Source organism: Microcebus murinus, chromosome 1 (genome assembly GCF_040939455.1).
Source record: "Microcebus murinus isolate Inina chromosome 1, M.murinus_Inina_mat1.0, whole genome shotgun sequence".
NCBI lineage: Eukaryota > Metazoa > Chordata > Mammalia > Primates > Cheirogaleidae > Microcebus > Microcebus murinus.
The window spans coordinates 1,486,217-1,513,967 of NC_134104.1; the positions used below are offsets into that span (position 1 = coordinate 1,486,217).

Consider the following 27,751-nt stretch of genomic DNA (forward strand, 5'->3'; position numbering starts at 1 on the left):
CGGTCTCCCCTTCTCGGGGGTGCCAGACTTAGGAGTCCACACGTCCTCAGAGGATGAAGCCCACTGCGGAGGGGCTCAGGCGCGGGGCTTTCCCTGAACGGACGAAGCCCAGTGGCGTGTCTCCATCACGTCTAGATACAAAGTTGAAGGACTCCAAGTAGGGAACAGTTTTAGTTATGAGGAAGTTATTAGTCAACACGTATCACAAGAAATCAAGTCCACTGCTGCTACATCCTTGGAAACATTTGGGCCACATCCACTCAGGTTGGGAAAGGCCAGTGGAGCCTACTCCAGGAGCGGCGGCCTGCCACGGACCCCGCAGCCCTGGACTGCCTGGGCCAGGCTGGCTGCCTTCTCCTGGCCGCGGGCCGGGTTGGGGAGAAGGACAGGAGAGGGTGGGCAGAGAGTTCTCAGGTCCTGGTCCCTGATCCCGCGAGCCCCCAACCCCCCAACTCCCGGTGCCCGGCGCGCCCCGATCTCCCTCGCTCCTGGTGCCCTGCGCCCCGACCCATCCTCCCCTGGCGCGCTGCGCGCCTCCATAGCCCTTGGTGCCTCGTGCGCCCCCTGACCCTCGCTCCCCAGCACCAAGTGCCCTGCGCGCACCCAACTCGCGTCCCCTCCGGTGCCCTGCGCGCCCCATCCTCCCTGTCCCGCTTGGTGCCCTGCGCTTCCCCAGGCTTGCCACCCACGGGAGCCCCCAGGTTCGCGCCCCCAGCCCCGCCAGGGTCGCGCAAGGACCCGCCCTGTGACGCATTTCCAACCGCCAGGAACCATGACCCGCCCCAGCGCGCGCCCGCCGCACGGGGCGCGCGCATCGTGCACGCGCACCACCACGTGACCCCGCGCCGGCCAACGGGCGCGCCAGGATTTGGGGGATAAAGCGCGGCCCCGCGAGCAGTTGCGGCGGGAGAGCGGCGTGCGGAGAGCGCGACTCGCCCGCCCCGGCGCTGCTCCTGCCCGCCGCGCCTTCCCGCCGCCGCGCAGCCATGTCCGAGGAGAAGCCCAAGGTAAGCGGCCAGCGCGCCCCGGCCTCCCGCCCGCCGGCGCCTCTGCACCGGGCGTCCCCTTCGCCGGGCGCGGCCCTCCCGACACCAGGGAACCGGGGCGCCGGCCGGGACTCGCGCCCTGGCCACCCGCGGCCGCCCGCGCCTCCCTGAACCTGCCCGCCCCTCCCCCGCCCGGGCCCGCTCCCTTCCCCTCCCCCGCCCGGCGGCGCTTCGCGGCGCGCCCCGCCCCTGCCTGGGCTCCGCCCACACGCGCGCCCCGCCCCCGCCGGGCCCCGCCCCCAAGGTGCCCTCGCTCCGCCCCCGCCGAGCACGGCCACGCCTTCCCCGCGGCTTGCGAAGGTCCCCAGTGTTGGGGAGGGATGCGCGGTCCCTGGTCGGGCGCCGACGCGTTCCACCCCGCGAGCGCGTAGCCTGCGGGGCCGTGCCCGGCGGGGCCCCTCAGTCCTCCTTCCGTCGGTGCGCGCGGTCCCGGTGGCGCGCGGCGGCAGCGCGGAAGGAGCGGCCGGGCCACCCCCGGGCAGCGCTTCGAGGGCCTGACCGGACAGCCGCCCATCCCCGCGTGCTCCGGTGTGCGCCCCCCAGTCGCGGACCCGAAGGTGCGTCCGCTCCGGGCCCCTGCGCTCGAGTGTGCGCCCCCCAGCCGTGGTCCCGAAGGTGCGCCCGCTCCAGCCCCCTGTGCTCCGGTGTGCGCCCCCCAGCCGTGGTCCCGAAGGTGCGCCCGCTTCTCCCTCCCGCGCGTCCGGGTGTGCACCCCCCCCCCCCGTCGCGGTCCCGAAGGTGCGCCCGTCCCTCCCCCGCGCCCAGATGTGCGTCCCCCAGTCGCGGTCCCGAAGGTGTGCCTGTCCCTCCCTCGCGCGCCCGGGTGTGCGGCCCCCAGTTGCAGTCCCGAAAGTGTGCCCGCCCCTCCTCAGCGCGCCCTAGTGTGCGACACCCCCCCCCCTCGCGGTCTCGAAGGTGCGCCCGTCCCTCCCCCGCGCGCCCGGGTGTGCGCCCCTGAGTCGCGGTCCCGAAGGTGCGCTCTTGGGTCAAGCACTTCCCATTAGTCCTGGGGCAGGTCTGCAGCGTTGTCAGCCGCGCTAATTGGAGAGAACCTTTCTGCAGGCCTGGTCTGTACTGTTACCATGCTCTGTTTGGGGACCGAGGGGGGACAACGAGCTGGAGCCTTGCAGGTGGGCCCAGGGCGGCCCACAAGGTCAGAGCGGTGGACTGGGCAGAACCGCCCCAGAGGCCGGCCTGGTGGAGCCTGGGCCTGTCCTCAGCGGTTTGAGGAAAGGTGAGATCCAGGGAAACCTGCCCAGGTGCAAGTGGAGCAGCCTCTACTTCTTACATTTTGATTTTGACTCAGCCTTTTATACCATTTCTTCCACCCCAGGTCATTTGAACAAATAATTGTTAGTCTCAGGCCAAATATAAATGTCCCTTATGCTTTTGCGGGTGAGTTCCTGTAATGAAGTTTAAATACAGTAGAATATGTCCATTTTTTCGCAGATGTAAAACCCTGGCTGTGCCACATGGTCAACTTCAGTGGTCCGATCAGGCTGAATACATTGTTTCCTTAGGGAGTGGCCAGGTGGTTGCCGCCCGCAGGCCCGCCGTTAGGGAGGGTCCCATGTGCCTGCAGGGCGCAGCTCTGTGCCCCCGGCCAGGGAGGAGGGTGGGCAGCTGTTCAAGGTCGCGGAAGGAACAGCTCCAGGGTCAGGCAGGAGGGCAGTAGGCGGAGGCTAGACCTTAGTGAATTGAGGCTGTTTTTAGGGCTTCGTTTTTTTAAAACCCATGAGTTCACTTGCTTATTAGGAGTTCACCAGGCGCCCGGGAAAAGCCGTTGTTCCTGGAGTCCCTCTGCGAACTACCATCGTCGAAATAGGACCGTCCCGAAGCCGCTAAATTATTAATTGAAAATGTTTATTAACAGAAAAAACAAAAAGCAAACGAATATACATCTCAAGTTCTCCCACTTGGGTGGAGTTTCTAGTCTGTTCATATTCCATAACATTTATTGGTGGATATTTATTAAAGCATGCTTTCACTGAGCACTGTTAAGCAAGTATAAGAAAAACAAGACAAAAGTTCTGGGAATAAATCTAATGCAAAATGCACACATTTTTAATAAAAGAAACTGTAAAATATTACCGAGAAGAAAATTAGTTATAGAAAGCCCGGGCGGCTTCCTCTCACGTTGGCCGATTCGGGCACGAGGAGGGGCCTCGGATGGCCGCCGTCCGCTCCGAGGCTCCGTGTTCCTCTCGGTCGTGCACGTCTGCCTTTTGTTCTATCCTGTCAGTCACCCGCAGCTTTTTATCAGTTTCCTGCGAGTAATTTTAAAACAGAGATGGATTTTCTGTGAACTTTTCCTAGATTTATCAAACAGGCTTTCTTTCTTTGAATTAACGACGGGGGAGGACTGTAGGTTTGCACTGCGTTCTCTTACGCACGGGTGGACGCTTGAGGAGGCAGAAGTGAAAAATGAATTCTGTGCAGAGATAAGACGATCACATGAGTGGCTCTGAATTGCTTAGAGAATTTTAGGAATTAGGTTGGTTTTGGTGACCCCAAAAAAACCCCCGACAATCACCGAAAGACGTGCCCTCGGAGATGGAGGGTGAGATGGAGGGTGTTTTCCGAGGTGCGGCCCTGAGGCCATTTCCGTCCTCTCTCCCGCAGGAGGGCGTGAAGACGGAGAACGACCACATCAACCTGAAGGTGGCCGGGCAGGACGGCTCTGTGGTGCAGTTCAAGATCAAGCGGCACACCCCGCTCAGCAAGCTGATGAAGGCCTACTGCGAGAGGCAGGTGCGCGCCGGGCGGGCGGGTGGGACTCGCGGCTTCCTGGGACAGAGACGGGCAGGGCTCGGGGTGCCCCGGCTGGGTCCCTCGAGTTGTGCCCCGGACATCTGTGAACGTGTTTCTGGTCCCCACGGTCCTGTGACTTGGCAGGTGCATCCCGAGGCTTGCCCGAGATGCTTTTGCGTGTGGCTTTTCCTCTGCGAGACAGCCTCCCGGGTGGTGGTGCGTCCTCCTGCGGAGTGGGGGACGTGGGGGGGGGGGGGCAAGCACAGCACTTGCGCCACGTCTGCCGGGCTGGGGTTAATGCTCAGCGTTCGTTCCTCAGGGGCCGAAAAGTGGCACATTCTCACGCAGACCTCTTATTCCTTTCCAAACTGCCCGATTCTCTCCCGTGATCTGTCAGTCTCCAGACAGCGAGCCGGTTCACTGGCGTCACGGCCGGCCGGCCGGGTCCCTGCGCACAGCCCCAGGTGCGGCTGTGAAGCCCGTCCCACGCGCCTGTGCTCCGGGGCCCGTCTGCCTTGCTCTGCGTGGTGCCCCGCCAGCCGCTCACGGGGGCTCTGCTCCCCGAGTGCTGCCCGGAACGTGGGGCGCTCGGCTCACCGTGCTGCGGCCACCCCAGGCTGCAGCGTCTGCCTCCTCCAGGGAGCCCCGTCCCTTTGAGAGGGGCCGGTGTCTCGGGGTGCGTCTCAGGAGGCTGCCTTTCTTTAAGAGCTTCGGGGACGCAGCGGCGGCTGCCCTTTTGTTTTACTCTCATGCCTCGGATTTTTGTCTTCAGCGATTCCAGAAAGCAGTTTCCTCCGTTCCGCTTCCCCTGCTCCGAGAGGCAGCCCCTGCCCGCTCCGACCTTTTCCTGCGCCGCGCCGTGAGCACGTGGCCCCGCCTCTCCTCCTCCTCGCTTTTGCCCGTGAACGGTGAGAGGGGGCTTCCGGACACTGTTGTCCCAAGCGGCCCCGCTCCTCCCCGCAGAGTGTGTGGTGCAGCGCCGCGCCCCCCCCCAGCGGGGACAGATGTGTCATGCAGCCCGCCAGCTCTCGTCTGAGTCTCGGTGCTGCTTGGGCCGGCGGCCTGCGGGTGCCTGTAGGATCCCCGCCACGTGGGCAGGCCTAGGGCTCTGCTTTCCCCACGCCCCTCCTGCCCCTCCTGCCCCGCGCACTCGGCGGCCGTGGAGGCAGCCGCACAGGCAGCCGCACAGCGGTGGTCCACCTGAGCCAGACTCACTGGGAAACGCCCCAGCCCCCTTCCTGCTGTCCCCTGGACTAACCTCCTGCCCGTCCTGTGACGGGACTGAGGGTGTCCGCCCGCCCTCGCCAGAAGGGCTGTGTGAAGCGCGGTGTCCCTGAGACCTTGCGTGTCTGCAAGTGACTTTTGCTTTTCGTGAGCCCTTCACGCTTCGACGTTTGCCCGCGTGTGACCTTCTAGATCGAAACTCATTTTCGTCTGTGGGAGTTACCGCATCCTTTCCTTTTGGCTGCCAACGTTGACGGTGCAGAGTTCCACAGTTCTGATTCTCCGTCCTTTGTACGTGTGACTTGGTTCTTCTCTGGGGGCGTTTACCAAAGTGTCGCCTGGAGCAGGTGCCTCTGCCACTCGCGCTCGGCCCTGCAGCTGGAGACCTGTTTCTGCGCAGGAAACGGCGCCCTGGCGGTCCGTCCTGGGCTCTGCTCCTTCCTGGTGGGAGTCCTGCCCCTCTTGTCGCGGGCTGTCCCAGATGTTTGTTTTTTTTTTTTTTTTTTGAGACAGAGTCTCACTGTGTTGCCCAGGCTAGAGTGAGTGCCGTGGCGTCAGCCTAGCTCACAGCAACCTCAAACTCCTGGGCTCAAGTGATCCTCCTGCCTCAGCCTCCCAAGTAGCTGGGACGACAGGCATGAGCCACCACGCCCGGCTAGTTTTTTCTATATATATTAGTTGGCCAATTAATTTCTTTCTATTTATAGTAGAGACAGGGTCTCGCTCTTGCTCAGGCTGGTTTCGAACTCCTGACCTCGAGCAATCCGCGCCCCTCGGCCTCCCAGAGTGCTAGGATTTTAGGCGTGAGCCACCACTCCCGGCCTGTCCCAGGTGTTTTACATTTGATGACTTTCCTCCCAGTTTGCGGTGGGCTTTCCTCCCAATCTGCGGCCGATTTGGGTTCCTTCCTGGGCTGGGGGGTGGGGGGGGCCTCTTCACTTTGTCTTCCATGTGCTGTGGACACTCTTGTCGTTGCGACTTTGGATTTCCAAAAGTTTCCCTGTTCTTTGGAGTGTTCCTCTTTTCTCAGAAGCAACTCGGTGTTTTCTGGATGCGGGATTTCTTCTTACCTCCCCCAGAACTTGGGTCACGCGTGTGCGTGTGCCAGGGCGTGCACGTGTGTCGGGGCGTCTCCTGCCCCTTCCTCTTCTCCTCTCGCTCCCTCCCTTCCTCCCTGGTGGGATCCCCCTGCTCACACGTGAGTGTTGACACGCTGTGCAGCCGGGAGAAGCCGTGTACGTGGGTGGGCGTGTGGGCACGCTGTGTGTCCACGTGGGGTGACCCGCCTGGATTGGGGGTGCCAGGGAGGGGCCCAGAAGCTGCGGTCTGACAGTCGATTCCCCAGGCTCCGGCCAGCACCCTGGGGGCTCACCTGGAGGGGAGGGGCGTGGTGGCCGCTTCGGGGACACTGGCTTTCCCTGGCCGGTGATGCGTCCCTGGCGTCCTGAGCCCAGAGCTCGGCGTCCACCTCTCCAGAGAGCAGACGTCCCGTGTGCTGCCTGCGGGAGGGACGTCACCTGGCCTCGTGGGGTCACGGGGGACCCCGCCCTGGGAGTCCGCATGGGGACATGCGGGCAGCTGTTTGGAATCTCTGCCTTGCAGGCCTGGCCCGCCCAGCCCCTCTCCACCCCAAGCCCTCGGGGCTTGTGCCCGTCGGTCCTGCCGTGTCCTGGCTCTGCAGCTGCCACCCGCTGCCTGCGGGCCACCCTCACCCTCTCTCTTTGTCCTCCTTCCTTCCTTTCTGTCATCCCAGTGGGGTTTCGGGAGGGAGCAGAGGTGCACGTTTAAGCCTGTCTTGTTCCAGTGAAATGCGAACTGCTTGCTGGATGACATTCTGTCTCTGCCCTGGCCGAGGTGCAGTCGCTCCCTCGGGGCGCAGGGCGGCTGCACGTTCTCCGTGGTGGGGGTGGGGGGGAGCGCCACCCTCCTCCAGGCCCCGTCGTGACTGTGTCCCAGCCGTGTGTGGTCTTCTCGTCACGACCCTCACCATCACCTGGCCTGTTTCTCTCTGGGAATCTTCTGAAGGGGCAGATGGTGGTGCCAGCAGTATGGAGACCCTGCTGGGCCTCTGGAAGGGGATGGGAGGGACGGGTCAGGCCCGGGGACGGAGGGTCAGAGCGAGGTGCCCGCACCACTGCTGTGGGCAGCGCAGGGAGGGGATGGACGCCAGCAGCGAGTTTCTAGATTCGACGGGTCGTGAATCCAGGATGCTGCTGTTTTGACACAAAGGTTTGACTATTGCCTTTAGCTGTGTCATCTGCAAGTATTTAATGGTAATTGTTTTTTTCTTTCCAGGGCTTGTCCATGAGGCAGATCAGGTTTAGGTTTGACGGGCAGCCGATTAACGAGACAGACACTCCAGCACAGGTATGGAAGCCGGCGTGGTGTGCGTCCAGGCTTGGGCCCCCCTGCTCTGCACACGAGTCGCTGGTTTGGGTGGGATGCTCTTACCTGAGAATCGCTGATTGTGCTCATATAGAACGCCTCACTTTTGGCCGGACGCGGTGGCTCACGCCTGTAATCCCAGCACTCTGGGAGGCCCAGGCAGGAGGATGGCTTGAGCTCAGGAGTTGGAGACCAGCCTGAGCAAGAGCGAGACGCCATCTCTGCTAAAAAAAATAAAATTAAAATGAGCCATGGTAGTGCACACCTGTAGTCCCAGCTACTCGGGAGGCTGAGGCAGGAGGGTTGTTTGAGCCCAGGAGTTTGAGGTTGCTGTGAGCGAGGCTGACACCATGGCACTCTAGCCCAGACAACAGAGCGAGATTCCGTCTCAAAAAAAAAAAGAATGCCTCACTTTTTCTCAATGATTTTAACTAACTTTAAAATTAAAATTTCAAATGTGAAAACTGTGCTTTACCAGACAGCCCCTCGCTGTGCGCTGGTGGCGCCGGGTGCTGGGCCTGTGCTCGCAGCCGGGAGCCCCGTCCCGGGCACTGTCCAGACACAGGCAGTTGGCGTATGGCTGTTGATTGGGGACTGGCCGGATTCCTGCCCCGAGAGCTTTGTGCGGCAGTGCCTGGGGGAAGGACGTGCCACACATCCACCGCTCCTCTCTGGCCCCGGGCACGTTCCCCCAGCGCTTGCCCCACATGCCAGAGTACTTCGGATCTGCACCCTCCTCACCTCACAGCGCGTCTCCTAGGGAAAGGAGCTTTGGCCTTGGAAACAGGTGTTCCTTTCACTTAAGTTCAGGTGGCAGCTCTTGTCGTCTGTCACCTGATGACCCTGTGATCCAGGGTCACTTAGTCTCTTGGAGTCCCGTGTTTGTCTTTAAAGTGGAGGTATTAGTAATGCCCGTTTCCCTCCTTCACGAGGCCGTGAGAATCAGTTGGAATGTTTTACTCGAACATATTTTTGCAAGACATTTAATACTTTAAACATTTAATATGCAATATTTAACAAACGTTGGAATGTTTTGCAATAGATATTTAATTTCTAGCCACCTTAGGACATCATCCACCGCCGAGAGAGTGCTCGGCTCTGTGAAGATGGACAGGGCAGGGAGACCTTGCGCAGTAGGCGGGCTCCGGGTGGGGCCTGCCTGGGAAGGCACACTCGTCCGGGAGCTGGGGGGCTCTTCCTGTAGCCCACGGGCTGCCGCCCAGGCGCCTCTGTAGCAGGGAGAGGGTTGGAGAGCAGGCAGGACCTCCCTGTCTGTCCCAGAGAACATTCCTGCTTCTGTAGGAATTGGCAGAAGCTTCCTCTGTTCAGAAGAGAGGGTTGGGGCAGCCGGCTTTGTGTCCACCATGCTGGGATGGGCGCATGGGGAGGGTTTGCACCGTGCCTGCCCCGGGCTTTGGAGGAGGGAGAGGCGGGAGAAGCCCGTGGTGGGTCCCTTCCTTCAGGGATACCTCATGCTGGGGCCCTTGTGAGATCTCGCTGGCTGTGACGTCCCAGGCCGGATCCCCTGCTGCACTTGCTAAGTGGTGCACGGCTCCCGTGGCCCTTGGAATCAGGCCGCTAACCGGAGGTTCTTAATTAGAATCTGATTTTGTGTGATTTTCAGTAAGAATTTTAGACATTACACAGTTTGTATTTTAGACTCCGTTTTTCATCAGTTAACATTTGTAGCTTTGAGGCCGGGCGCGGTGGCTCACGCCTGTAATCCTAGCACTCTGGGAGGCTGAGGCGGGAGGATCGCTTGAGGTCAGGAGTTCGAAACCAGCCTGAGCAAGAGCGAGACACCTGTTTCTACTATAAATAGAAAGACATTAATTGGCCAACTAAAAAATATAGAAAAAATATAGAAAAAATCCGGGCATGGTGGTGCACGCCTATAGTCCCAGCTACTCGGGAGGCTGAGGCAGGAGGATCGCTTGAGCCCAGGAGTTGGAGGTTGCTGTGAGCTAGGCTGATGCCACAGCACTCTAGCCCGGGCAACAGAGTGAGACTCTGTCCCAAAAAAGCAAAAAACAAAAACATTTGTAGCTCTGGATATTCTTTCCATTGTCCAGGGGAGCCTGGCGAGCCCACGTGTGCAGTGGCGCCTGCGTTCCCGAGTGCTGCACGCGGGGTAGGGCGAGGGCGGGTGTGGTCGGGCGCTGTCCCTGGCGTAGGGACACTCACACGGGTCAGCACCGTCCGTCCATCCTCTGACGGGACACTAACACGCCTCCCTTCTCTCTCACGCGCCCGCGACGGCCGGCAGCTGGAGATGGAGGACGAGGACACCATCGACGTGTTCCAGCAGCAGACCGGGGGCGCGAGGGGGGCCAGCCGCCCGGTGGCCGTGGCCTCCAGAGGGACCGTCCTCCTCGTGCCGGCCGCCCTTCCTCGCGTTGCCCTCGAGTAGCGACCGCCACCGCCAGCCACAGAGGAGTCCGCGGAGCCTCGAGGGCGTTCACCAAAACGATTTTCCTCTTTGACCTACTGCGAGTGGGACTCAGAACTGTGTCTGTGGGGACGGATCTGCGACTTAACCTGGGCCAATCAGAACCCTTATCTCTGTTCAGGAGCAATGAGTTGCCGGGTTTTGGGGGTTTGTTGATGTTTTCATTTCCTTTCTTTTTTTCCCCCGCCTCCTGTAGCATTTTTGTGCCCCAGATTTGTGGCCTGCATATTCGCTTTTAGTCCGGGGACGGGGACTTGCTCCGGCGTGGCCCGCCCCTCCAGCGCCGGCTCGGATCACCAGGCGCCGGCTGCACTCGGCGTGGGTGTGTCCGGCAGGTGTCCTGGGGCGGTGGGGACGGAAGGCGGAGTGTCACCTGCTATTTGTCGTAGGCACAGGTTACGAAAACGCTAAATACTGCGAATTTGAGCTTTGTCAGCATGCGATGAGGCCGAGGGGAAAATACTGGACTGCTTCTTAAAAAGTAGAAAGTAACAGCCCTCTGGCAACGTGGCCCCATGTGCTCCCCGCTCCTGCGTGTCCCCCTGGGGTCCGAGGCCCGGGCCCCCCGCCCTCTGACCCCCGTCAGTGCCTCACAAGGGCTGGCATGACAAAGATCGACTTTTTCCCTCTTCTTAATAGAGAAGACAGTAATTCCCACATTTCTCATTTGGTGATGGTGTTGTGGCCTTGGGTTTCTCCTAGTATTTGCTTCTGATGAATAATTATGTTCTGCACATAGAAAGGTGAGATTAAGTATTGCTGAATTTTCAGTTACGTTGTCGTGTGAAGAGCTGCTCGCGACCGTGGTCACGGACCCGCGGGAGGAGGACCCCACACCGGCCCCCCCACCGCGGGTCCGCGCCTCGCGGCTTCCCAAACGCATCCCGAACTCGCGCGTTGCTGTGGTGATCAGTCCTGTGAAATTCTGGGGAATCTATGCCAATGAAAAATGTTCCTAGTTCTGCCTGTTCTTCCACAAGGACCCGCTGCCGCTCGGCGGCCACCCTCTGCCTTTTTTATACTCACCTGAACGATGACCCATCTTCATCTCCTGCTTGCTGGAAATCTTGCCGAAAATGTCCTCAGTCCCTCTGTGTTGCTGTGTGGGTTCGGGTGGGGTGTGTGTTAGCTCTGCCGTGTTTATTCACAATTTGTACATTATCTGTCGTCCTTTCCTACTGTACACAGTAAATATAGTTTGGTATTCTGTCTCGGCTCACGCTGAACTCTGCGTCTGGGGGCTGGGGCGCCGTCACGGGGCAGCGTCTGTGCCGACTGTTCGGAAAGGCCATTGGGGAGCTGTGACCTAGAAGACGGTCCCTGGAAGGTTCCTGCTCACCCACGGCCCCCTGCCCCTCCCGCAGGTCACTAGAGCTAGGCCGGGGACTTCCCTGCCGAGGGGGTGGTGGGGGAGGGGGGAGGGAGGGTGTCCTCTCCCCTCTCAGAGCCCTCCCAGTGCAGGGATCTGCACCCTCCCGGGGAGGGAGGGCCCGCGCTCTTCCTCTGGTGTTTCCTGTGTAGCAGAGGGTGGGGCTGTGAGTCTGATGTCAGTCTGGGGCATCTCCGCTGGTGCTGGGCTGTGAGAGTTTTCCCCTTGCAGCTGACAGCCTGCTGGTTTATCTGCCTTGAAGCTGGAGTGAACTGATTCTAATTTGGCTTTAAGAATTTCCCAGCATACTGCGGTGTGACAAAATCAGGGTTGAAAGTGGGCTTTTGTACTTAGTCTGTCAGTTGAGTGAGCACAGGTTGAAAGATCAAGGGCAGCCTCAGAAACAGCACCACGTGTGGACTAACGCACAGCACAAACGAGGGGCTTGCCAGAGAGCCCGCAAGGGCTAACTTGCTGCGGGGAGCCCCTGCACGTGTCTGAGGAGAGGGCCGCGACCCAGGTGCCTTAGGTTAGAACAGTGGCCAGTTCATGTGGGCTGAAACGGTGCCGCTTGAGCTTCCGAAACTCACGGCACCTGAAGTGGAACAAACACGATATGCTCTGGAGGTTGTCTTTTATCTTAGAAATTTATGCAAATTGTGCATTTGGAATAACAGATCTGTTGGTACTAGTATTTTTTAAAATAATTAAATTACATGAATCTAACTTGCAGAATTTGGGGGTTAAATTGATGCTTCAGGAGGAGCTACGTGCCCTGTCTATCCTGTTTGTTACCTGTGCCTAGGGTTTCAACTGGAACTTTCCCAGTTTTAGCAATGGAAGGGCCGCGCCCCAGGAGCCTCCTTAGTCCCAAACAAACTGGGTTGTCACCTTAGCCGTGCTACACAAGTGCACAGCTGGGGAAGCAGGAGGTTATGAAAGCTGTCCCATGTAACTTAGGTTGAACTGAGATCCCTTTTATACCTTAGAACTTTAGTTACCAAATATAAGACACTAGTTTTATTCTGTGCTGTTGGCCTCCCAGGGTGTGTTGCTTAGGAAAACCACTATAAATATTACACACGTGCTCCTCAGAGCCCTTGGGACCCCAGTACCCAGTGATGCAAGCTGAGAGCTGCCAGATTTAGCCAATGAAAACACACGAGCAGGCGCAGTGGTGTGCCTGCAGCCCCAGCTACTCTGGAGGGTGAGGTGGGACTCCTGGGCTCAAGTTCAAGTCCAGACTGGGCAACAGAGACTGCCCCCCATCTCTTAAAAATATATATATATATACACACACACACACACATATAAATAAAAATACAGGATGCCCAGTTAAACTTGAATTGCAGATGAAGGACTGAATGACAACCGTGAGGAGGAAGAAGTGTGGCAGAGATCCTGGTTTTCTGAAGATGAGGCCATTGTACCAGCCACGTTGAGGTGAGAGAAATTTCCATTATGTTTAAACAACTCATTGTAAGGTTTTACGGCGGCGGCCAAAAGACAAGACACAGAGAAAGAGTGGGGGCCAAACCACGTGGCTTTATCATACACTCGTGGATGAGGTTCTGGGGCCCCAAGAGAGGGGGGCCCCAGGAGTTGCGGCAGTTTGAAGGGGCTGAGGCCTTTTATACCCTTTGGGTGGGGCTAGGGACTTGTGGCGGGAAGAGCTGGGGATTCTCTATTGTGACCTTGGATGGTCGTTGAGAAATAGGAGGGGCTGGAGGTATTTGTGGAATCCAGGTGGACATCTGGGTGTGGTTCCTCTCAGTGGGGCCTGGCAGTTTGTCCTTGGCGGGTCAGGTCACTAAGCGTTTTCTTTTTCCATCTAGGGAGGGGAGGGAGCCCCTGCCACCAGCCTTACACTCATATTTTTGGATTTTTGTCACTTGAGGCTGAAACTAATCCTGGTATGAGCTGTAAACTACATTTCTGAAAATTACTGAAGAACACACAGTGCTCTGCAATGAGTAAGGAAATGTCTGGAAAAGATTGATGCAATTAAGAAAACAGCAAGCATCTGATGGGCTCCGTTCTTTTGAGCATCATAGTATTGGCAATAATGCTTTCATGAGCCACATTTTCCGTAACAGGAAAAGAGGAGCTGTTTTCCTTCAGTAGCAGTGACTGATTTGGGGGTGTGGGGTGCAGTCCCACAGAGGAGAGGGCAGCTCTGGAATGGGGAAGGAAACTTAAGGACCATGTCATTTTTATAAATCACCTGTCATTCGAAAAAAGTGTTGGACTGAAAATTTGAAATTTAGGAAATTTTCCTACAGTATGCATACTTGTGAGGTCTGCATTGTTAGATTTCATTCCGTTGGACAGATACTTAGGGAAGGCACTGAGGCTGCTGCGCCCAGCAACATATCAGAATCAGACAAAGACCCCTGCTGTCGGAATGTTTTCTGGTTAGAGGAGCTAATAAAGTCCCCAAGTTAATAAAGCTCAGGTAATGAAAATAAAAAATGAAAAAGTAAAAATAAAAAAGACAACAATACGGAAAAATTATACAGTGTGCTAGTGGATTCTGTAGCACAGTGTGTGAGTGCTGTGGAGAAAAATGAGAAGCGAGGTGCAGGTGGCCACACTGAAGGAGTGCGCGGAGGGTCCCCGGAGGCAGAGCAAAGGCCTCTGTCCACCCTGCTCTGCTCTGAGTAAAATGGGGAGGTTCGGAATGTTACTGTGACCTGATTCATCTTTTAAATGGGTCATCTGCGATGCTGGAAACATCGCAGAGGGCAGAGGAGGAGGCGACAAATTGAGAGGCCATTGCAACAACCCTGGCAAGAAAGGAGAGGCTTTGTGCACGGTGCATGTGTGTCCTCGCCACGGACGCGCGCAGCACTCGGGGTTGTACCTGCCTCAAGTCAGTAAGGAGCCCAGACCCCGGCCGGCACGGACCCAACACGAACAGGCTCGCTATCCCCAGGGCCCGCTCCATGGCGGGGGGACTGGAGAAGTCGGGGAGCCTCTGGGCGGGCCCAGCGGACGGGGGTCTCCCCGCTGCTAGGCCCCCAGCCGAGAGGGCGACAAGCCTCAGGTGTAGTAAATGCCGTTTATGTGAGCACCTGGGTGCAGGTGGGTGGAGGCCGAGAAGAGCGCCCACGCGAGGAGGGAGCGCGGTGGGCTTTACAGAGGGTTTCGGAAGGGCGCGTGCAACTGGGCCGCAAAGGCTGTAATAAATTATTTTCAAACCACCAACTTTTCCGGGACCCCTGCAGGGACGGGCCTCCGCAGGGGGTCGGGACCCAGTCTGGGGAGGCGAGTTTTCCCGAACGTCCCCTCCCTGCCCGCGCCGCCGCCGGGGTCCGAGCTGGACTCCGACTCCCGGGCCCCGCGGGCCCCACTCCATCCTCCGCACGCTTCCCGGAGCCCACCCGGGCAAACCGAGCACCGCGCTCCGTCCTCGCCCGCGACTAGGTTCTGGAGCCCGAACTCCGCTGAGCCGCACCCCCAGGGAGTGAAAGCGCCACGACCGCCAACTCCGTCACTTTTCCGAGCCAGAAACCCGAGCAGGGGCGTCGGGGCCGTCCCGGGGATCCGGGCTCCGGCGCAGAGCGCAGCCCCCTCCCGCGTGCCGCCCGCCCACGGGCAGCGAGCGGGCACACTCGCCGGGCCGAAGCCTCCGCAAGACCCGGGCCCCGAGGCCTCGGGAGTCGCCGGGACCGCGCCAATCCGGGTCCGGCCCCCGCCCGACCTCAGTTTCGCTCCCGTCGCTCGCGCGCACACCGCGGCGACCGCGCATGCGCGCCGCGCCACGCCCCGGAGAGGCTTCTGTGCGCGCGTCGGCGACCCGGAAGCAGTCCCCGGCGTCGGGGCGGGAGCGACGGGCGCGGATGAGGCGAGGCGGCCGGGCGCAGCTGTTGCCGGGCCATGGCGGGGACGGCGCTCAAGAGGCTGATGGCCGAGTACAAACGTGAGTTCGGGAGCCCCGGGCCGCCCTCCCGCGTCGTCGGGGCTCGGGCTCCAAGCCTGGCGCGTCCTGGAGTCCGCCGTGCCCCCCGCGGTGGAGCGGGCCGCCGCCCTGCCTGCCTGTCGGGGTCCGAGCCGCGGCCCCGCCTGCGCGTCCCGGCTCGGGCCCGGCGGGCTCGGTTCCGGCCCGCCCGCGGGAGTCACAATGGGGAGCTCGCTCTGGGCGCTCTCCCTTGGCCGCTGCCTCCTCCTTGACGTGTAAACTGTAAAGAGAAACCCGGAAGGAAAAAGGACGCTAGCACCATGTTAGTTTAGAATGCTTAAAACAGTTAAATTAAATCTTTGAGGTTTTAGTTTTGTTTTTTGGGGGGTGTTTTCTTGACTCCTTTGGTCCTAGAGGACTCCGAATCGTAGCCCGCGGACTTGCAGTGAGAGGCTGGGGAGGAAAGCCTGACTCGCCTACGGGGAAGTTTCGGCGAGAGGGGAGTGTTTGCATTAAAAGCGGAAACGCTCATTATGATCAGATTGAGGCGAAAGGTCAGATTTTTTTTGCTTTGTCTCTAATAAGGGAACAGGGTTTTTGAGCAGTGCCAACTGTCACTTTTCCTAAGTAGTGTTCAGAAAGCCGCGTTAGTGTTTTCCTAGCCTGTAAATGTTTCTGTTATCTGGGGAAAGCAAAGGGAAAAATGAAAAGCTAGGAACACTTAGCACCTATCCTTTTACAACGCATTCTCACTTTGAAGAGTTGCTGTGAGAGGTTTTGGGATGCCATTGTGTTTGAAAGTGCTGGAAACCTGCTTTGCTGGTGGAGACAAGATGGTAACCTGGTTGTGGTTAAGAGCGGGGTCCTGGAGTGGAAGACCTGTCCTCAGACGGTGCCTCTGCTCATTAACTCTTTGACCGTTGGCCTCCTCTCTTAACCTCTGCAGTTTCCTCATCTGCGAAGATTAAAGTTGTTACTGCAGGTGAAGTGTTTAGTGAGATACCTGATGTGCAGACCAAAGTGCTACAAATACACATTCTTTAAAACACAGTAGTCTTTCTCCCGGTATTTGCAGGGGATTGGTGTCAGGACCCCCAATGGATACTAAAATCCACGGATGCTCAAAGTCCCTGATAGGAAATGGCATAGTATTTGCATGTAATCTGTGACATCCTCCCCAGCCTTTAAATCATCTCTAGATTACTTATAATTCCTAATACAATATATATGCCCCATAAATAGTAGCTATACTGTACTTTTTTACTTGTAGTTTTTTTTATTGTTGCATTGTCATTTTTTATATTTTCTGAATATTGATGCAAGGTTGGTTGAATCCATGGGTGCAGAACCTGTGGCTAGGGAGGGCCTGCTGCAAATGTTCAAATGATGCTTGCCACCCCGTGTCCTCTAAAGTGGGGATATACAGACATGCCTCATTTATCGTGCTTTGCTTCATTGTACTTCACAGATACTGTGTTTTGTTTTTTTTTTTTTTTTAACAAATCAAAGGTTTATGGCAACACTGAGTTGACAAATCTTAGTGGCACTATTTTTCCAACAGTGTGTACTTACTTTGTATCTCTGTTTCACATTTTGGTAGTTCTTGAAATATTTCAAACTTTATTTTTTTATTTTATTTTATTTTATTTTATTTTATTTTATTTTATTTTATTTTATTTTATTTTTGAGACAGAGTCTCACTTTGTTGCCCAGGCTAGAGTGAGTGCTGTGGCATCAGCCTAGCTCACAGTAACCTCAATCTCCTGGGCTCAAGCGATCCTCCTGCCTCAGCCTCCTGAGTAGCTGGGACTACAGGCATGTGCCACCATGCCCACCTAATTTTTTGTATATATATTTTTAGTTGGTCAATTTCTTTCTATTTTTGGTAGAGACGGGGTCTCGCTCAGGCTGGTTTCAAACTCCTGACCTTGAGCAATCCGCCTGCCTTGGCCTCCCAGAGTGCTAGGATTACAGGTGTGAGCCACCATGCCCGGCCTATTTCAAACTTTATTATAATGGTGCTCTGTGAGAAGTGATCTTTGATGTTACCATTGTAATTGTTTTGGGGTGCCACAAACTTCACCCATATAAGATGATGAACTTAATCCATAAACATGTGTTCTAACTGCTTTGCTGACCTGTCATTCCCCTCCTTCTCCTCAAGCCTCCCTATTCCCTGAGACACAACAATATTGAAATTAACCCAATTAATAACCATAGGTGGGCTCTAAGTGTTCAAGTGACAGGAAGAGTTACATGCCATACACTCTAATTCAAAAGCTATGAGTCAGCTTAGTGAGGAATGTATGTTGAAAGCTGAGATAGGCCAAAAGCTAGGCGTCTTGCACCAGTCAGCCAAGTTGTGAATGCAGAGGAAAAGTTCTTGAAGAAAATTACAAGTGCTACTCCAGTGAATACATGAATGATACGAAAGTGACACAGCCTTATTGTTGGTGTGGAGAAAGTTTGAGTGGTCTGGACAGAAGATCAAACCAGCCACAGCATTCCCTTAAGGCAAAGCGTAATTCAAAGCACGGTCTTAACTTTCTTTAAATCTGTGAAGGCTGAGAGAGGTGAGGAAGCTATAGAAGAAAAGTTGGAAGTTAGCAAAGGTTGGTTCATGAGATTGAAGGAAAGAAGCCATCTCTATAACATAAAAGTGCAAGGTGAAGTAGCAAGAGCTGATGTGGAAGCTGCAGCAGGTTATCCAGAAGGTCTAGCTAAGATCATCCATGAAGGTGGCTACACTAAATAACAGATTTTCCATGTAACCAGAACAGCCTTTTACAGTATTGGAAAAAGATGCTGTCCAGGACTTTCATAGCTAAAGAGAAGTCAATGCCTAGCTTCAAAGCTTCAAAGGACAAGCTGACTGTCTTGTTAGGGGTTAATACAGCTGATGACTATAAGTTGAAGCCAGTGTACCTCTATTATCCTAGGCTCCTTAAGAATTGTGCTAAATCTACTCTGCTTGTACTCTAGAAATGGAACAACAAAGCCTTGTTGACAGCACATCTATTTACAGCATGGTTTAGTGAATATTTTAAGCACACTGTTGAGAGATTTCTTTCAAAATGTTAGTGCTCATTGACAATGCACCTAGTCACCCAAGAGCTCTAATGGAAATGTTAAAGGAGATGAAAGTTGTTTTTATGCCTGCTAACACAACATCCATTCTGCAGCCTATGGATCAAGGAGTAATTATGACTTTCAAGTCTTGCTTAAAAGAGAACATTTTGTAAGGCTGTAGCTGCCATAGATTGTGATTCCTCTGATGTATTAATATCTGGGCAAAGTAAATTGAAAACCTTCTGGAGAGGGTTTACCATTCTAGATGTCTTTAAGAACATTTGTGATTCATGGGAGGAGGTAGAAATATCAACATTAACAGGAGTTTGGAAGTAGTTGATTTCAACCCTCATGGATGACTTTGAGAAGGGTTCAAGACTTCATGGAAGAAATAGCTGCATATGTGGTAGAAATAGCAAGAGAAGTGGAGCCTGCAGACGGGACTAAATTGTTGCAATCTTGTGATAAAACTTTAACAGTTGAGGAGTCGATTCTTATGTGTGAACAAAGTGGTTTCTTGAGATGAAATCTCCAGGTGAAGATGCTATAAACATTGTTGAAATGACAGCAAAGGATTTAGAGCATTCTGTAAACGTAGTTGATAAAGCAGTGGCAGGGATTGAATCCAATACTGAAAGAAGTTCTGTTGAACGTAAAATGCTATTAAACAGCATTGCATGCTACAGAGAAATCTTTGGGGCAAGTAAGAGTCAGTTGGTGGGGCAAACTTAATTGTTGTCTTATTGAAAAAACTAGCATTGCGTGGTGACTCAAGCCTGTACTCTCAGCGTTTTGGGAGGCCAAGGCAGGAGGATCACTTGAGCCCAGGAATTTGAGACCAGCCTGGGCGACATAGTGAGACCTCACCTCTCCAAAAAGTTTTTAAAAATTTAGTTGGGCATGTTGTCATGTATCATGTACCTGTAGTACCAGCTTCTCAGAAGGCTGAGGCAGGAGGATTGCTTGAGCCCAGGAGTTTGAGGTTGCAGTAAGCTATGATGCTGCTGTACTCTAGCCCAGAAGAGTTAGACCCTGTCTCAAAAAAAGAAAAAAAAGAAACTGCCACAGCAACCCCAGACTTCAGCAACCACCACCCTAATCATTCAGCAGCCATCAGCATTGAGGCAAGACCCTTCACTGGTAGAATGATTATGACTTGCTGGGGGCTCAGATGATTGTTAGCATTTTTTTTTTTTGGCAATAAAAAGCATATTTTTGGTCAATACTTTTTTAGTTAAAGTATATAGTGTCTTTACACATAATGCTATTGCACACTTAATGGACTATACTTTTAAAATGTACTGGAAAACCAAAAATTTATGTGACTTGCTTTGTTGTGATGTTCGCTTTCTTGTGGTGGTCTGGAATCAAACCTGTGATATCTCTGAGGTGTGCCTGTATATTGATACATTTAAGAGATACTTCTGTTGGGGATAGCAGTCCAGCTGATTCATTCTTATCAACCTAAATAACAAACAGGGAGGTTCTCTAAAAACAACAGGAGTTTATTCGGGAATGAGCAGGAACTTGCAAAGCTGGGAGATGCAGGCTGCGACACGCCATGGGCATATTCAGGGAGGCACAGGAAGACAGGGTTTTTAAAGTAAAATGATGAAGGTTACGTAAGTTGTTTAAAATGATCCTTGACTGTGAACTAAGTAAGAAGGGTGACATCAGTCTAAGGTTGGTGAGGCACTTGCCGGGCAGATGTCCTCATAGAAGTATCTCTGTGCAAGATTGTGGTTTTGGCAGTCTTCTGTGATAGTTTAATGTTATCAGGTAGTCAATCGTGTGTGGGGACCCCCCCTTTCGAGGCCTTGCGTGGCTCCATCCGTTGGGGTTTGGCAGATGTGTCTCCATGTCGACGCTGACAGCTTTCACCCTCTGAACGGCGCTTTGGATATGGGGGGACTGTCACCTCTGTCTCCTCATGGGAAACCTGGCTGGGTGTCAGACACGTGAACTCCTTCCAGTTTGTGGCATCATGGTCTGTGTTTCTGTCTCTGTTTCAGTTTCTCTTAAGCCCTCTTTCTAGACTGAGCAGGCATTTTCTCATTTTTATAGAGAAGGAAACTCTTAAGGCCCTGCATAGGTAAAGGCCCTGCATAGGTAATTAAGTTCAGGCTGCTGCTTCAGGCCAGTCTTAGCTTTGTTGAACTTGTATTTCCTAAGGATATTTACATTAGCAGAGATTTTGTTCCTCCTTTTACCATCCGTATGGAAGCCTCATCCAATATTACAACCACATTGTCAATTAGTTTGTAGTAATAAAACCTCAGTAACGGTCGACTTCCAAAGCTGCTGTGTTGTGTGTGTCCACGTGTGTATTGTAGAGTATGCGTGGAAGGCGCAACTCTGGAGGTGCCTCCCTGAGATCCAGCACCCTGATTATGCACACACTAGCACTGCGTGGGGCGACTTGGGAAGTGTGATTAAGGTTACTAATCAGCTGACTTTAAGAGAGGGATATTATCTGGGTGGATCTAATAATCTCATGAGCCCCAAAAGCAGGAGGTGAAGGTGAGAGGGTCACAAGAGATTTCAAGTGTGACAAGGACACCTGACATGCTAGCTGTGGAGATGGAAGGAGGGGCCACGCACTAAGGAAATCAGGCTGCGTCAGGAAGCTGAGAATGATCCCATGAGCCTCAGTCCTGCGGCTGCGTGGAACCTAGTTCTGCCGACAACCGCAGTGAACCTGGAGCGGCAGCACCTGCCAGCCCCTTGCTTTTGGCCTTGTGAGCCTCAGAACCAGCTGGCCTGTGCTGCGCCCAGACTTCTGACACATGGAAACTATGAGATCATCAACGGTTACTGCTTTAAGCCACTAAGTTTGTGCTATGTTGTTAGAACAGCGATAGAATGAATACAGTGTGTTATTAAGGGTTTTTTTTTTTTTCTGTGTCTTAGTAATGTGATGAAATTCTAGTCAGTGTGTCTTGTGTCTTTTCATTTAGTTTGTCCCCATAATGTATTTTAAAGTGGCACATCCCAGTGTAAAGGTAGGCTTTACAGAATCCACCTTTGTGTGGAATGGGGTTTACATAGATTTGGATGTATGTTCAGGCAGACTTTATTTTATTTGGAAATACTAATTCCCAAATAGAAATTTAGAGGTGGTAGGACCTTGGGTATCATTCTGTTCAGCCTCCGTAATTTTATAGATTTTGCAGGAAGTTGAGTAACAGGCAAAATGATTTGCCTAGGTTCAGAAAACTGGAGAAGAAAAGAGAGCCAGGAAAGAACCCAAATATTCCAAACTGCTGTCTTGTCTTGATGTTTTATCTTTACACATCTGCAGCCTTTCCCAGGAGTGTCCCAGGTAGATCAGGTGTGAGTGTCCTGGGGCTGCCATGCATGTGCCACACACAGGATGGATGGTTAACACAACAGAAGTAGTGCCTCACAGCTCTGGCAGAATCCAAAGTTAAGGTGTGGGCAGCACCACACTCCCTCTGTGGGCGCTAGGGGAGAGTCCTTCCAGCTTCTGGTGGTTGCTGGCGTCCTTGGCATGCATACCTTGGAATACCTTGGAGTTCCTTTGCTTGTGTAGCATAACTTCAGTCTCTGCTTCCATCTTCACATGGCCATCTTCCCTGCATGTGTTGCTGTTCAAATTTCCCTCTTATAAGAAAACCAGAGGCTGGGCACAGTGGTACACACCTGTAATCCCAGCACTTTGGGAGGCTGAGGCAGGAGGATCTCTAGAGCCCAGGAGTTCCAGGTTACAGTGAGTTATGATCGCACCACTATGTTCTAGTCTGCGTGACACAAGGAGACCTCATCTCTTAAAAAAAATGTAGAAGAAGTGACGAGTTAAGATGTCCCAATTTTATAGCTATCATAGTCATTAATTTAGGGCCTGCCTGATAGGCATGCCCTCATTTTAACTTGATTATGTTACATCTGCAAAGACCCGATTTCCAAATAAGGTCATATTCACAGATCTGCGTGGACTTGAATTCTGAGAGGGCACTACTTAGTCCAGTACAGTAGCTATTAGGTCATTAAATATGAAATGTCCGATTTCGAATCAAAAGTGTAGTTTATTCTATCTCAGACAAGAAGCAATACAATTAATCAAAGTGTGCGCCTGAACTATCGACACAGTTTCACAGCTTGTTCATGCCAGCAGTGAAAAAGCCTGGAGAGCAAGTGGCGATGAAGTTGAGAAAGGCGTTTTCCACAGCTTGTTAGAATTGAATATATTTCTTTGCAAGAAGTGGTCCAGAGCCTGGAAGAAGTGGTAGTCAGTTGGTGCAAGGTCTGGTGAATATGGTGGATGACAGAGTTTCCAAGTCCAGCCTCTGTAGTTGGAGCAGCACTGTTTGTGTGACATGTGGTCGACCATTATCTTGCAAGAGGATTGGCCTGTCTCTAGTGACCAGTCTCTACTGCTTAATCGCAAGCATCCTCATCATTTCATCCAAAGGTTGCAGTAGACATCTGCTGTAATCGATTGACCGGGTTTCATGAAGCCGTAGTGGATAATACCAGCACTGGACCACCAGACACACACCATTAGCTTTTTTTAATGACTGTTCGGTTTTGGACTGTGTTTCGGCGATTCACCTTTTCCATTGCCAAACATGTACGATTGCCAAAAAGAATCCATTTCTCATCACATGTCACAGTATGGTGTAGAAGTGGTTCACCTTTATGTCGTGACAGCAAAGAAAGGCAAGTTTCAAGACAATTTCTCTTCTGACATTCGTTTAATTCATGCGAAACCCATCTGTCCAGCTTCTTTACCTTGCCAGTTTGTTTCAAATGGTCCGACATTGCTGGGATAGTAACGTCAAACCCTGCTGCTGATTCACGCGTAGGTTGAGATGGACTCGCTTCCACCAGGGCCCTCAGCTCATCATCATCCACCTTGGTCTCAGGTCGCCCACGTGGCTCCTTTTCAAGATTAAAATCACCTAATGGAACTTCACAAGCCATTGATGTTCTGTGTGTTCATTAGCCACATCTTTCTCATATACTTTATTGATATTTTATTTTTTAGGGCTGACCCTAAAAAAAAAAATATTTTGAGCTATCTGTGCTGTATTGGTTCCGTGATGGAACTTGTATTTGAAAATAACATGAATTTTTGACTTATCCATGACTTCACAAAAATTGTTCTAAAAAAAATTAATAGGTGATCACACACAAACCGTGCATTTGAAAGAATGAGGATGTACCTTCACAATAAAAATAAAACAGGTTTTATTTCAAAGTGAAATGTCAGAGATATCAACTAACTTAGTACTTAAGGAACTGGGTGGCTTAACCAAAGACATTTATTTCCCCACAGTCCTGGAGTCTGGAAGTCCAAGATCCAGGTGTGGCCGGGCTGGTTTCCTCTGGTATCTTTGTCCTCTGTGCTTCTCTGTTCTAATCTCCTCTTATGAGGATGCCAGTCAGATTGGATTAGGGCCTACTCTGATGACCTTATGGAATCTTTATTACCTCTTTAAAGACCTTAGTTACACACTTTTCTCAGCCTTGCTTTTTCACGTAATAGGTCCCGGAGTTCATTCTCCACTAGCACATCGAGGTATTCACAGCTGCAAAGTACTGTGTTGGTAAATTGTCATAATTTGATGGGTCCCTACTGATAGACATTTGAGTCCTTTCCAGCTTTTTGCTATTACAAATAGTCCTGAAGTAAATAGCTTTATGCATATGGCTTATTTTTGCCAGTGTACCTACGGAATAGATTCCCAGAAATGAGAGTGCTGAGTCAAAGGTTGAATTTATATTTCATTATGCATGCAGGCAATTTTTAAGCAACTATTTTAAGAAAAATAAGTTTTTAACAAATTAGCATTCTCAAGGAATCAGTGGCAAGGAGTGGTCTTTGAAAATTTCTCTGATATTAAGATCTGTTTCTTTTTTTGAACTTGTTTTTGTTGGTGAACATATGAAACTGTATATGGCTTTTTGTGTGTATGTTTGGGAAGAAAGTGTAGTCCAGAAACATCCCCTCCATTCTCTGAGCTAACTTCCTGCGGTTCTCTGTTGACCAGCAGAGGCCGCTGTTGAATCATGATGCCAGCTGGAGAGCCGCACGCACCTGGCAGCTCTCCGCCTGGGAGAAGAGCAGGTGCTGAGCTACGGTTTTTAGACCACCCTTTCCCTCTCCCTGCGGGAGGCTGTCATGGGGAGGTGCTGAAGGGGACTCCAACGCAGGATTGGGCCAGCTCTTCTTGGTACAGACTCCTCCTAATGGTCCCAGAAAGTGATTAGTAGACCTCTTCTGGATTTTGTTCCTGGGCACCCTACTGTGTTTCCCACTGTGTTTTTCCCTGCTCCTGCCCATTTAGCAGTTTAAAATCCATCTGCCTTAATCTGTTACCTTTTTCATATAATTAGGTGATTTGACTAGACACAGAACCTGGACATTTCAGATGATTGGGTGTATAAAGCCTGGCAGATTGGGTACTTTGGTTATTTCTCCCAGTCCATGCCCCATGAAGAGATATAAAGGGAGACTATCAGGGTGGATCTTGAGAGATCCAAGGGTCTTAGCCTTCCTGACACTTGACTTCATTCACCTTTGTTTCCTTCCTCCTTGAAATAAGTTAATGTACTTCACTTTTGGGGGCCAGCACTCTTGTTTGTCCTGCTTTGCTGGCATCTCTTTAATGTCTCTTGCTGTCTCTCACTTTCCCCTTCTCTGTGTCAGCATACCCTTGGTAGTAGTGCTTGGCTGTCTTCTGCACGTTTGTTCTTGGATCAGCGTTTCTCAACAGATGTGATTGCAGCTGTGAATACCTTTTCTTTGTGTGTGCCTTGTTGATGGCAGGATCTTGAGCATTCCTGGCTCTTTTTCAGCTAAATGGCAGTAGCATTTCCCAATCATTGTGGATGCCAAAAAATGACGCCCTGTATTTCCAAATATTTCCCCAGAAATACTGCTCTAGAGAGGCCCAGCCAGTCCCCAGGGATTACGTGTGTTTTATGCAAAAAACTCCCAAATTTGTATCTTCAATGTCAGTCTTTCATTTGAGCTTCAGACTCAGTTTTCCAACCACCTGCCTGTCATCTTTGCTTGTCTGTGTATTAGACATCTCAACCGTAAAAGATGTTTAAATTAGGCCGGGCGCTGTGGCTCACGCCTGTAATCCTAGCTCTTGGGAGGCCGAGGCGGGCGGATTGCTCAAGGCCAGGAGTTCAAAACCAGCCTGAGCAAGAGCGAGACCCCGTCTCTACTATAAATAGAAAGAAATTAATTGGCCAACTGATATATATATAAAAAATTAGCCGGGCATGGTGGCGCATGCCTGTAGTCCCAGCTACCCGGGAGGCTGAGGCAGAAGGATTGCCTGAGCCCAGGAGTTTGAGGTTGCTGTGAGCTAGGCTGACACCACGGCACTCACTCTAGCCTGGGCAACAAAGTGAGACTCTGTCTCAAAAAAAAAAAAAAAAAAGATGTTTAAATTAGAACTGCTGATTTGCCCTTTAACTTGCCTCTCCTCCCTTTCCATCCTAGGGTAACACCATTTACTCAGTTGTGTGGGTCAAAAACCTGGGACCATTCTTCTTTCTCCTCCAAGACCATGTCCACTTCATCAGCAAGCCTGCATCCCACCTGCAGGGTAGATAGACCACATTGTAACTTGTACTTGTACAGTTGCTGCTCTGGTCCAAGCCACCTGCCTGGACTGTTGCAACACAACTTTTAGAACTGTTCATTAGCATGGAACATAACTGACATAAAGAAAAGTTCAGAGGGGGGAGGGGGGCATGGGCAAAATACGTAACCTAAACACTTGTACCCACATAAGACGCTAAAATAAAAAACAAGAAGAGTTCAGCTCAGTGAGTTATCACAGAGACATCGCCTCCCAGGTGCAGGGAAGTCATCAGCTTCAGAGAGAGCAGCACTGTGCCCCTGACCCCAAGGCAGCGCTGTCCGTGCTTATAGGAGCATTCCTGTCTTGCTTCTTTGTTTTTCCACAAAAGCATGCATTCTTAAATAGGGTAATTTATTGTTGCCTGTTTTTTTGTTTGTTTTGAGACAGGATCTCACTCTAGTACCTGGGCTAGAGTGCAGTGGCGTCATCACAGCTCACTGAGAACTCAAACTCCTGGGCTCAAACGATCCTCCTGGCTCAGCCTCCTGAGTAGCTGGGACTACAGGCATGCGCTGCCATGCCCGGCTAAGTTTTAAAAAATATTTTATAGAGATGGTCTTGGTATGTTGCTCAGGATGGTCTCAAACTCTGGGCTCAAGTGATCCTCCTGCCTTGGCCTCCCAAAGTGCTGGGATTACAAGCATGAATCACAGTGCCTGGCCTGTTTTGAGCTATCAATAAATGTAATTTTGTATTATGTATTCTTTTAGGTTTGGCTTCTTTTATACAACATTATGTGTTGTGTGTAGCTGTGAGTTGTTGATTTTCATTTGATTCCATTGTATTAATATGAATACCACAATGTATTGCTCTCTTCTGGTGGATGTTTGGGTTCTTTCCGTTTTCTAGCTCTTACTAATAATGCTGCTGTGAGGACCTTTTTATAGGCACGTCTTGGGTGCCCGTGTGTGCAGTGTTGCCGTTGGGGAGAGACTGCTTAGAGGAACTGCTGGGACGGAGCACATAATATTGGAGTCTTCCAGGGTGGTTAAACCAGTTTATACTCCACCAGCAAGAGTGTTTCTGCTGCTTCACATCCTTGCAGACACTTCCTCCTGTCTGTATTCTACACTTTGGTTATTAGGCTCTTCTTGTGGGTGTAGCAGTATCTCATTGTGGCTTCACTTCACATTTCCCCAGGGTTAATGAGGCTGAGCACCTTGTCTTGTGTTTATGGGCTACTTAGGGTTTTTGTTTTTTGGGTTTTTTTTTTCGTTTTTTGGTAAAGTGCCTGTTCAAGTCTCTTGCACATTTTTCTTTTGGGTTGTTTATATTTTTAAAAATTGATTTGTAAGACATTCTTTAGAAATTCTAGATATTAGCCTTTTGTTGGCTATATCTGTTGTAAATTTCTTCTTCTCCAGAGCTTATTTTTCATTCTCTTAAAGATATCTTTTGACATCAGAATTTAAAATTTTAATGTTCTTAATTGTATCAGGCTTTTTCTTTGTGGTTAGTGCTTTTTTATTATTAAATTTATTGGCAGTCCCATGTAAGAAGTCTTTATACTGAGAGCTTGAAGATACTCTCCAGTATTGTCCCCAAGAGGTTTATTTTATATTTCATAAAACAGCTAAAATTAATTGAGGGGGGTAGCTTTATTGAGATAAAATTTACACACAGTAAAATGTGCTGATTTCAAATACATAATCCTGGCCGGGCACGGTGGCTTATGCCTGTAATCTAGCACTCTAGGAGGCCAGGGCGGGTGGATCGCTCAAAGTCAGGAGTTCAAAATCAAATACATAATCCTTTGGGCATTGACCAGTATACGGTGTGTGTGGCCATGGTTACAGCTGTGACACAGGGCGTTTCCATTGCCTGGAAGAGCTCTCTTGGTCACTTCGCAGTCCCTTCCCATTGCTTCTGGCTTCTGGCAGTATCTGATTTGCTTCCCATTACTGTAGATTTGCTTTTTCTAAAATTTCGTAT

General features: G+C 52.1%; 2 protein-coding genes across 3 annotated transcripts in view; both read left to right on the forward strand.

The window, feature by feature from the left end:
* Positions 1–848: 848 nt before the first annotated feature.
* Positions 849–11,064, forward strand: SUMO3 (small ubiquitin like modifier 3). The gene is made up of 4 exons (XM_012780031.3): positions 849–1,007; positions 3,669–3,797; positions 7,317–7,388; positions 9,673–11,064. Exons 1-4 carry the CDS (start codon positions 987–989, stop codon positions 9,814–9,816), a joined length of 366 nt encoding a protein of 121 aa, XP_012635485.1. The 5' UTR covers positions 849–986; the 3' UTR covers positions 9,817–11,064.
* Positions 11,065–15,000: 3,936 nt separating this feature from the next.
* UBE2G2 (ubiquitin conjugating enzyme E2 G2) overlaps positions 15,001–27,751 on the forward strand; it is a 36,183-nt gene continuing 23,432 nt past the window's right edge. Inside the window, exon 1 of one of the 2 annotated variants that reach the window (XM_075998777.1) lies at positions 15,001–15,146. In XM_075998777.1, the coding sequence (XP_075854892.1) occupies positions 15,067–15,146 (80 nt within the window). In that variant the 5' untranslated portion in view covers positions 15,001–15,066. The remainder of the gene's footprint in view (positions 15,147–27,751) is intronic. The other variant, XM_012780026.3, reaches the window with a different exon arrangement.

Excerpts from the sequence above, each read along its gene's own strand:
- SUMO3 (XM_012780031.3), top strand. The coding sequence starts at position 987 with ATGTCCGAGGAGAAGCCCAAG. Across the intron at positions 3,798-7,316 it reads AGGCCTACTGCGAGAGGCAG|GGCTTGTCCATGAGGCAGAT; the intron begins GTGCGCGCCGGG and ends TTTTCTTTCCAG. Across the intron at positions 7,389-9,672 it reads AGACAGACACTCCAGCACAG|CTGGAGATGGAGGACGAGGA; the intron begins GTATGGAAGCCG and ends GACGGCCGGCAG.